Consider the following 10,491-nt stretch of genomic DNA (forward strand, 5'->3'; position numbering starts at 1 on the left):
CTTAGCCTGGCGCCTAGTGGAGCTCCACCAACCCCACCTCCAAGTGTAAACTCTATTTTCTGTACCTGAGTACCATCCCACAGGATTGTCCTGTCAGTAAACAATGTTCTCATCAGTGCAGCCCAGCTTCACGGCCACACGTGGCTACCGTTTCATCAGTAGGGCAAACATACAAAAAGGACAAGTCAGTAAATCCCAAGTTCCTTTAAAAAGAAAAAATAGTAAAACTTTCCCAGTTTCCATTTTTGACAGTGCCAGGTCTTCATTGCCGCAGAGGCTTTCTCTAGTTGCGGAGAGCGGGGGCTATTCCCGAGTTGTAGCGCACGTGCTCTAGTTGCGGCTCACAGGCTCCAGAGCTGTGGCACACGCTTAGTTGCTCCACCCCATGTGAGATCTTCAGGGCATCAAAACCCGGGTCTCTTGCATTGGCAGGTGGATTCTTTTTTTTTTTTTTTTCTTTTTTTCTTTGACTGTGTGAATCACAACAAAGGCAGGTGGATTCTTTACCAGAGCTGCTAGGGAAGCCCTCCCAAGTTCCTTTTATAAAGAAAATCTGTGAAACTACTCCTTGATCAAGTGTCTAATGATGTTCTTACCAGTTTGCTCAGCAGGAAATAGTGAGGAAGCCCACTTGGGGGCAGATCACTGGCTGCAAAGGCTGTTATAGAAGGACAGATGCCCTTCCCACCCCAGTGATACTCACTAGCTTCCTTTAAATATGGGGAAGGAAACTGAGAACAACTTAATTCACAAACAACACTTTACTTCCTATACATACACCAGCACCATCCCACAGAACTTTCCTCCATGATGGAAGTGCTCTAGCCCAGGGGCAGCAACTGAGTTCACCTACGTCAGCTCTTTTCATCACATGGCAGACACAAGAAATGAACATGTCCTCAGACCTATGTATTCCCGGGCCTATAAGGACAGTCATGTTGAGCATAACTGGGACTTGCTTTAAGGAGGCCATGGGGAGCAGGGGTTACAATCAACATCCTCAAGGATGAAACCCGTCAGGGGAAATCATGCACCCACCCACCACGGGGATTACAGACCCCTGCCCAACCTCAATCCTATCTACACTACAGGTTGGCATTAAAAAATTTCCTTTCCCAACACATGCATAGATGGCCCTTAGCTGCTGACTTAAGACCTCACCTCACTTTGTATTAAAGATTACTGATCTTATACATTTCCCCTGCTCTTCTGATATGCCATTAAAACAGCAAAAGGACTGAAAGAGATAAAACCCACAAGGACACTCACACAACCAATGACCAGGAACCACGCCCACAGAGCTGTGTTCACACACTGGAAGCCCAGAGAAACTGAGACCAGGTCTGATCCCACCCGCCTCTCCTACCCACGTCCTAATCAGGGTGGTAGCTTCTAGAAAGGCTTCTGGGGGTGTTTCCTGCATTCCTTTTAGACAAAGACCCACCACGGAAGACCACAGAATAGTTCCTGAAACCTTAAATCCCACGACATTTATTATAAAGGTGCTATACAGGGAAACCCTGATCTTCATGATGGGCTTATCGGTAGGATTTCTGGTAGCGGGCACGGGCACCAGGACCTCCAAACTTTTTGGATTCGCAGCGACGGGGATCGGCTACCAGCAGGGTCCGGTCGTACTGGATGAGGATGTCTTTGATCTCCTTCTTGGAAGCCTCATCCACATCTGGGGGTGAAAGGATGGGAGAAGATTTAGACTCCAGCAAGTGCCCTCCCACTCTTTGTGGCTAAATGTGAGCCCTTGACATGCCCCCACCCACCTGCTGGGAAGGACCCACCCTCACTCACATTTCTGGTAATAGGCCACCAAGGCTTTGGAGATGGACTGGCGGATGGCTGTGAGGAAGACACAGACAAAAGGCACATCAGCTTTATGAGCACCCAGGGGTGGGACCCTGCCCTCAGACCCACCTTCCACCTATGTGCCCAGTGTTCGAGACTCACCGTAAATCTGGGCTACGTGACCACCACCCTTCACTCGGACACGGATGTCCACACCAGCAAATCGCTCCTTGCCCAGGAGCAGAACAGGTTCCAGTAACTAGGGTAACAGGAAACATTACAGGATTTTAGATCACAACCTGCCACTGAGCCAACTCATGGAACATTCTTCCACAGCTCTCTACAAGTAGCTCTTGCCACTGCTGGCCTCAAAGTATTAGTGGAAGAGGGCTGGGCTGTTACTCAAAGCCCCCTATACACAGCCAGCAGAGCAGGAAGATTTCTAAGACAGAAGAGTTTGTTGAAGTCAAACTGAATCCTGCCTGAGCAGTTCCTCCTCCTGTGTTTCTCTCTGGACATCAGATCACCTATTTTTTAAACCTGATTCTTAAAATATGGGCACCTTAGCCCAATAGTAAGGAAAATCTCTGCAGCCCCTAAGCCTGCCCCAAATGGAGAAAAAAACCACTCCTGGGCTATGTCAGGTGCTTTCCCCACCTGAGCTCTCTGCTCTTCCTTTGCACTGCACAAATTTCCAGAAAAATTACAATGCTATAACCCTACTTTGATTTACCTACTTTAGGCCTCAGCTCACAAGTCCCCCCAACCCCTGCTCTGACCCTCCCACCCGAGTTTTGAGTCAGAAACCTTCTCTGGGAACCTCTACCCCAGTTCTGACTGTTTGGGAGCAGTGTCTGGTACTGGGTCCAGTCTGTGTCCCCCACTGGATTCGAAGCTCTAGAAGGGCAGGCCCTGGAACCATCCAAGTCACTGCTTTGCTGCCAGCACTCCATACAGGATGCACACACCAAGCCTTTGAGTAAACTGTCAGTGACAATAAGCCACGATATTCATTTACCTGCTCTACAAATGTCTCAGACATTGTCAAGTTCTAACTAACCCTGCAATGTAAACAGTTCTTCACCTTCGCACACACGCCAACAACCTCACACAGAGAATCCAATTTACCCTCTCGACAACCCTACAAGGAACAACCTATTTCCATTTTACGGAGAAGGGAAGTTACTGCCCCAAATAACATAGCTAGAAGAGGCAGAAATCAAATTCAGACATCTTTCCAGTCTGAGCCAAAGAAACTGAAGCGTTCCAATAAAACTTTATTCAAGGAAAAAAAAAAAAAAACTCAGGCTTAAACGGGGAGGGTAGAGGAACTCCTTTCACAGCCAAGCACTACAAACCCAACTTCTGTTCTTGTTCTTCTAATGCTTATTGAGCACCTACAATATTCAAAACCTTATTTTAGTCACAATGTTTGAGGGGCAAAACAGTGATTCCTGTCCTCAGAGTGCGCAGACTACTGTAAAACGTCCCCAGTTAACTTACTGCACGTCATCAGGTCCCATAAGCTTTGGGAGCCCCCACGCCACCTCGTCCCAAATGAGTGTCTTTCCAAACAACCCAGTTAAGCACCTGCTTATCCTTCAACATCCACGTTTCCACTCTCAATTCAAGCTTTCATAATATCGCCTGAACCCTCAACACCCAGCTCCATCGTCAAATATCCCATTTTTCCATTCCCAACTCAGCTTCTGAACGTCCCACTCTTGACACCAAACCTTTCAGTTTCCAAAATCGAGGAACTTCAGGTACCCATTTCTTTCAACATCTCCGTCTCCAGAGCCCTCCACTCAACCCAAACGCCCGTCTTCAATCCCAGCACCTTGTACTGCAGCGTGCGCGGTTCGATCATCTCCAGGGGTCGTCCGTTCACCTTGATGAGGCCGTTACCTCGTTTGCAGTGCGCCACGGCGGTGGCCGTCTTCTGTGGAAAGCGAGGGGGAGAGAGCGGAGCCACGTGAGCTCTGGGCCTCGGGTCCCAAATAGACCCGATTCCTGCCCACAGACTTCTCTCGAAAACGGGCCTCCCCTCGTCCCTACCATCGGGCGCCCGTCTCACCTTGCGTCCGAAGACTTGCACTGACTGCAGAGGGCCCTTGGACGGCATGGCTGCAAACGCAGAAGCGAGATCCTCACCGCGCGGCGCCGCAACCGGAAAAGGAAAGCGCGGGGCCACCCTGGCCGCTTTTCAGGGTCTGCGCAGGCGCGTTGTGCTCAGCGTTGCGACGGGAGAGAACTTTACGGCTTGTGGGCGGGACTTTGGATTGGCGGCTGGAAGGTGGGTCCGGGAAGCGGAGGGGGCGGGACCTGGGAATGGAAGGGATTGGCCTGAACGGGGTCGGGGGCCGGCCCGGAAGGGCCAATTGTACAGTCACTCAGTCGTGTCCGACTCTTTGGGACCAAGTGGACTGCAGCCCGCCAGGATTCCATGTCTTTCACTATCTCCCGGAGTTTGTTTAAACTCGTGTTCATTGAGGCGGTGATCCCATTCAACCATCTCATCCTCTGTCGCATCCTTCTCCTGCCTTCAGTCTTTCCTAGTATCAGGGCCTTCTCTAATGAGTCGGCTCTTCGCATCAGGTGGCCAAAGTATTGGAGCTTCAGCTACAGAATCATTCTTTCCAATGAATCTTCAGGCTTGATTTCCTTTAGGATTGACTGGTCTGATCTCCTTGCTGTTCAAGGGACTCTCAAGAGTCTTCTCCAGCACCACAGTTCCAACGCATCAATTCTTCAGTGCTCAGCCTTCTTTATGGTTGAACTCTCACATCCCTACATGATCACTGGAAAAACTGTAGCTTTGACTATATGGACCTTTGTTGGCAAAGTAATGTCTCTGCTTTTTAATACGCTGTCTAGGCTTGTCATAGGTTTACTCCCAAGGAAAAAGGAGGGTGAAGACAGGCCATAATTCACATCCTCAGTTCTCATTGGCCACCGCCAGCTCTTATTCGCATTTGGACTCTTCACTTATCTCCCTTCTCTCACATCCTCAATAGATTCTCACACATGTACACTCACCACCCCCCGCCCCCCTTCCCACCGCCAGGAGGTTGCTTCACAGTCTTCCTCTCTTCTAGAATTCCTCCTCAAGAATCCTGGTAGGATTCAGAATCCCCCTCCTCCTAGAACCCATCTCCTTAAAGCATCCTTCCCGGAATCCTTTTCCTCTTAGGGCCCCTTCCCCAGAATCTTTCACCAAAACTCCCTTCATTTTAGGGACTTCCCTGGTGGTCCAGTGGCCAAGACTCTGAGTTCCCAATGCAGGGCCCCAGTTTCTTTTTTCTTTTTTTTTAGGGCCCCAGTTTCGATCCCTGATCAAGGGACTAGATCCCACCTGCCCCAATTAAGACCTGGTGCAGTCAAATAAATAAATATTTTTTTAAAAAAACTTTCTTCCTTTTAGAGTCTCCTCCTCCCAAAATTCTCTCAGAGCCCTCATCTTAGACTCCCTCTTTGCCTAAATCTCCCTCCACTCAGGGTCCCCTTACCCCTCTTTTCCCCCAGAATCTTCCTTTCCTCAGAACCCACAATGCCTAGAATCCCCCTCCTTCAGAAGCTTTCTCTCCCCTAATCCACTTTTCTCAGAACTGTCCCCCCCGCCACAACCCGTTTTCACAAAATCTTCATCCCAGGACTTCCCTGGTGGCTAAGACTCCTTGCTCCCCACACAGGGGGCCCAGGTTCCATCCCTGGTCTTGGAACTAGAACTCACATACCGCAACTCATGCACAAGAAGGATCAAAGATCTCCATGTAACTAAGACCTGGCACAGCCAAATAAATTATTTTAAAACAAAACAAAAAACCAAAATCTTCATCCTTCTCAGAGCCCTCTCTCAAAATCTACCTTTCCCAAGAATCCCCAGTTCTCCCACCCCCATCTGAGGAAACTCAAGATGGGGTAGCCCCTTGCTCCCCACTGCTCAGGATGCTCCCTTCCTAGCCAGGAGCTTCCTTTCAGGTGCAGGCAGCAGGCGGCTGCCTCAGTTTCTCTGGCAGCCCTGGGTCTGGGATCCAAGGTTCAAAGGGGTGTGGTGGCTCACAGATGCCTGGCGAGCGGAAACGGAGTGGCGATTGGTGGGCGGGTCTGGGGCCAAAGGGAGAAACCTGCAGCTCAGAGTCCAGCTCCTAAAGGGTGACAGAGGAAGAGGGGCAAGGGGCCAGGGAGACAGGCAGGAAGGACCCAGAAGCTGACCTGGAGGGACCCACAGTCCTACAGACACACAGTGCCAGAGAGAGAGGCGCACATGGAGGAGAAGGCAAAGACTGGGCCAACGGAGGACAGGAAAACCAAGAGAGACATCGGGTCAGTCAGAGATGGAGCCAGAAGTCACAAGTGACAGAGGCAGAGAGGCCAACGCTCAGAGAAAGAAGTCAGCAGGTACCGGCAGGTATGAAGATTCCAAGACACTTGTGGCAGAAATAGGAGAAAGGACAGCAAAGACTCCCAAATAAGCACCTGCAGGATTAAAGTTAACTGGTGTTTTCCAGTGGGAAGACAAACAGGCCACAGAATGCACAGGCTGGACACACTCTGGACTGCCTCTTGGGGCTGTCTGGGGACAGGGGACGCTTCTAAACTCTCCGGTCTCTCCAGGATGATCCTCATAACCTTGCTGAGTCTGGTATCTTGATTGGGGGAAAGGAAGGAAGGAGAGTTCTCTGAACCACGACCTCGCTAGTCTAGGGTCACCATCTCCCCCAGCCTCTGGGAGTACACTTCCAGGTATCTATGGATTGAGTAGAGATGGAAAGGCAGGGAAGGGGCATTTCCTCTCCCCCATTCCCCTGTTTTCCAACTTGCTCCTTCTCTCTGTACCTCTTGTTTCCAGGAACCCAGGCTGGAACCAGAGAAAGTCTGCTGGTGGGCAGGGTGTCCATGTGGCCTCTCTGGACCACCCTCCTGCTGGTGTTGCCCTTGGGAGGCCTAGGACCACCCCTCTGCCGGAGGGAGCCTTTCTACTTCCTCATTGCCATCACGAAGATGCTGGTGAGGAGGGAGGGAAAAGCCAGCAGACAGGGGCAGGCTAGTTAAGGAGTGGGGTGGGTGGCATGTTTGCAGAAGGGTCAGTCTCTCCCTCTCCAAGATCTGATTTTCTTGCTGCTGCTGCTGCTGCTAAGTTGCTTCAGTCGTGTCCAACTCTGTGCGACCCCATAGAGGGCAGCCCACCAGGCTCCCCTGTCCCTGGGATTCTCCAGGCAAGAACACTGGAGTGGGTTGCCATTTCCTTCTCCAACACATGAAAGTGAAGAGTGAAAATGAAGTGGCTCAGTCGTGTCCAACTCTTAGCGACCCCATGGACTGCAGTCTACCAGGACCCTCCGTCCATGGGATCTTCCAGGCAAGAGTACTGGAGTGGGGTGCCATTGCCTTCTCGCTGATTTCCCTCCCTACCCCACAATTACAGGGAAACAAAAATGATGGCAGTCTGTACACCCCAGATAATCTATTGGTGAGTATCATGTTCCTTCTTTACTGAGGTTGGACGTTTAAGGAAAATCCACTAGCTCAGGACACACAGGAGGCTGGGAGGCAGGCGGGCTGGTATTCTGGGTGTCTAATTCTTGATCCACCCCCAGTCTTGACAAATGTATTTTGTTCACAGCTGTCTGTAACACCTAGTACAGTGATTGGCACATAATAGCAACAAAGGATGATAATGACTACAGCTATTATTCAAAAAAATATATTTATTTGTTTGGCTGCAGTGGGTCTTAGTTGTGGCACCTGGAATCTTTCACTGTGGCACACGGGTTCAGTAGTTGCCTCTCAGCATGTGGGATCTTAGTTCTCAGAGCAGGGATCAAACCCCCATCCTCTGCATAGGAAGGTGGGTACTTAACCACTGGACTGCCAGTGAAGTTCCAATAATATAGTTTCTTACTTGGTGCTGGGTACTGATCTAAATGCTTTAAGTGTATTGGCCTTTTTTGGGGGGGTGGGATCTTACTTCCCTGACCAGCGGTTGAAGCCTGGGCCCCCAGCAGTGAAAGCGCAAGCATCGAGTCCTAACCCCTGGACCACCAGGGAAGTCCTAAGCATATTAGCATTACTCTTCACATTGACCCTACAAGGTAAACAGGGCTGTCACAAATGGATGTGAGGGTTGTACACTGCACAAGGGTCCCACACCTACAAGGACAGCATTCTCATTCTGGATGTATTTGTCAGTTTCCGACAGATGGCAGTCAAGTATCTTGTTCTAACAAAATCAGAACATAGAAGCGTTAAGAAGGGAAGATCTTTTTCTAACTTGCATTTCTAGTAAAGGTAGGGATTATTCAGAACTCCATTTACAGATGAGGAATCTGAGGCTTAGATTGGTGAAGGGACTTGTCCCAGGCTACAAGTCAGAAACTGTGGGGGTGCGGACCTGGGATCAGCCCTTGCCCAGAGACACCAGGTCACTCTGTCTCCACAGGTGTGTCCTGCTGAGGCTCTCCGTTGCTTCCGCCTGGAGCTGTCTGTGATTGGGTTTGAGGAGGGCCCATCCGTGGGGATCGCGGTGTTCCGCCTACAGCGCCTACTGGATGCCCTGGGGTCCCGGCTGTGGGTGGCTGGTCAGGGCTCTTGTCCACCCTGCGAAGGACACCCTCAGAGACCAGTCCCTCTTTTTCTGGCCAAACTCTTGGAGTTATTACAGAGGACTTGTGCTCGGGACCTGCCCTCAGCATAAACTTCAGAGGAAGTCTCCCTGGTACTCCCGAAGAGGTCAGGTGGGGAGGGAGAGGAGACTTGATCTCCAGCCCCAGTTCCTAAACCCTAAGTCTTCTCCTTCTAGGCCAAAAGACCTTACCTGGAGACCCAGGAGCCAGGGGAAGAGGTAAGAAGGAAGAAAATAAGGTGAGATGTGAAGCCTGAAATCTCTGACCTACTGGGGCAGGAGGTTGGATAAATTACCCCACCTTACCCATTGTTCTCCCTCTCTTTCAGATACTTCCTCCTCTCTCTGCTTCCAGGAAGGGACAATGCACACTTGTCCTTTAAGCTCATCCCCATCCCTTGAGGAGAAGTCTTGTGGCTCATATCCCTGGCTATAAATAATCACCGCTTGGAGAACTTTTAAGTACTGCTGGTGGCCAGGTCCTAGTCTGGAGAACTTGACAACTGGTCTCTGGTGAATCCTGAACATCTGTATTTTAAAAGTCAACTTTGTTGGGGAATAATTTATATACAGTAAAAGGAGAAGGAAAGGCAGAGAGAAGGAAATGGCAGCCCACTCCAGTACTCTTGCCTGAAAAAATCCCATGGATGGAGGAGCCTGGTAGGCTACCGTCCCTGGGGTCACAAAGAGTTGGACATGACTGAGCGAGTTCACGTTCATTTTCTTTCACTTTCAAAAGGTACCCATTTTTAAAAAAATTATTTATTTCGTTGTGCCGTGTCTTAGTTGTGGCATGTGGAATCTAGTTCCCTGACCAGGGATCGAACCCTTGCCCCCTGCATTTGGAGCATGGAGTCTCAGCCACTGGACCACCAGGGAAGCCCCAAAGGTACCCATTTTAAGTGTACATTTCAAAGGGTTCTGACAAATATATATATATATATATATAGCCACATTTCAGTGACCCCAAAGCATTCTTTTACGCCTCTTACCTATCAGTCTCCATCTCTAGTCCTAGAAACTGACTAATCTGCTTTCTGTTTGTATAGATTGGTTTTGCCTGCTCTAGAATGCATATGAATGGAATAATACTGTACATATCCTAGTATCTGGCTTTTTCACTCAGTGGATGTTTTTGATATTCATTCATGTGCGTTATCAGTGGATTGTTATCATTCCAGTGCATGTATGTACTGCAACTTGTTTATTCCTTCTCCTCATGATAGACATTGGGTTGTTTCCTGTTTGGGGCTACTATGCATCTCTCTTATCTTCTCAACTGTTCTCATGTGCTGCCAGATGGAGAGTTGAGAACCACTTATACACCAAGAGTTTTCCACAGGGAGAAGATGATGGTTCCCTCTCTTTCCTGGAGTAATTGTCTTCCTGCAGAAGTGTCAATAGGCATTTTTATGTGGAATCCTATTCTAAAGAACTGCTGTTTAAAGGAACCAAGCTTAGGGACTTCGATGGTGGTCCAGTGGCTAAGACTCAATGCTCCTAGTGCAGGGGGCCTGGACTCCCTCCCTGGTCAGGGAACTAGATCCCACATGCCTCAACTAAGAGTTCACAGGCCAGGAATAAATATTCCACATGCTACAACAAAGATTAAGACCCCAAGTGCAGCAACTAAGGACCCCGTGGCCAAATAAATACATGTTTAAAGAAGGAAAAAAAAAGAAAAAAGGAAGCAAGCTTATAGAAAAAGAAACTTTTTTGTGTGTGCCACTGTTAGCCCATCAGTAACTCATTCCCCTGTAACTAACTAGGTATATATTAAATTTCTGTAAATTGAATCCAGATTTCTTATCACTTACGTGGGAATTTTAGCAATGTGTTCTAAAGGCTCCCGATTTTTTTTTCCCCCTCCATCAGGTTAATTTTTATCTCTCCCTGATGCCTGTTCTCTTTGCCATCTCTCTGACAAATAATTCAGTTCAGTTCAGTCACTCAGTCGTGTCCGACTCTTTGCGACCCTATGGACTTCAGCAGGCCAGGCCTCCCTGTCCATCACTAACTCCTGGAGTTTACTCACTCATGGTCCATTGAGTCGGTGATGCCATCCA

At 49.2% G+C, this 10,491-nt stretch overlaps 1 protein-coding gene across 1 annotated transcript; it reads right to left on the minus strand.

The window, feature by feature from the left end:
* Window positions 1-1,461: 1,461 nt before the first annotated feature.
* On the minus strand, window positions 1,462-4,037 carry RPS16 (ribosomal protein S16). Its single transcript, XM_043899138.1, has 5 exons — window positions 3,878-4,037; window positions 3,641-3,742; window positions 1,963-2,059; window positions 1,807-1,854; window positions 1,462-1,684 (listed from the first exon to the last, which is right to left on the minus strand). Exons 1-5 carry the CDS (start codon window positions 3,923-3,925, stop codon window positions 1,539-1,541), a joined length of 441 nt encoding a protein of 146 aa, XP_043755073.1. The 5' UTR covers window positions 3,926-4,037; the 3' UTR covers window positions 1,462-1,538.
* Window positions 4,038-10,491: the final 6,454 nt, after the last annotated feature.

Source organism: Cervus elaphus, chromosome 4 (assembly GCF_910594005.1).
Source record: "Cervus elaphus chromosome 4, mCerEla1.1, whole genome shotgun sequence".
Lineage (NCBI taxonomy): Eukaryota > Metazoa > Chordata > Mammalia > Artiodactyla > Cervidae > Cervus > Cervus elaphus.

Excerpts from the sequence above, each read along its gene's own strand:
- RPS16 (XM_043899138.1), bottom strand. The coding sequence starts at position 3,925 with ATGCCGTCCAAGGGCCCTCTGCAGTCAGTGCAAGTCTTCGGACGCAAG. Across the intron at positions 3,743-3,877 it reads TGCAAGTCTTCGGACGCAAG|AAGACGGCCACCGCCGTGGC; the intron begins GTGAGACGGGCG and ends CGCTTTCCACAG. Across the intron at positions 1,685-1,806 it reads GGTGGCCTATTACCAGAAAT|ATGTGGATGAGGCTTCCAAG; the intron begins GTGAGTGAGGGT and ends TTTCACCCCCAG.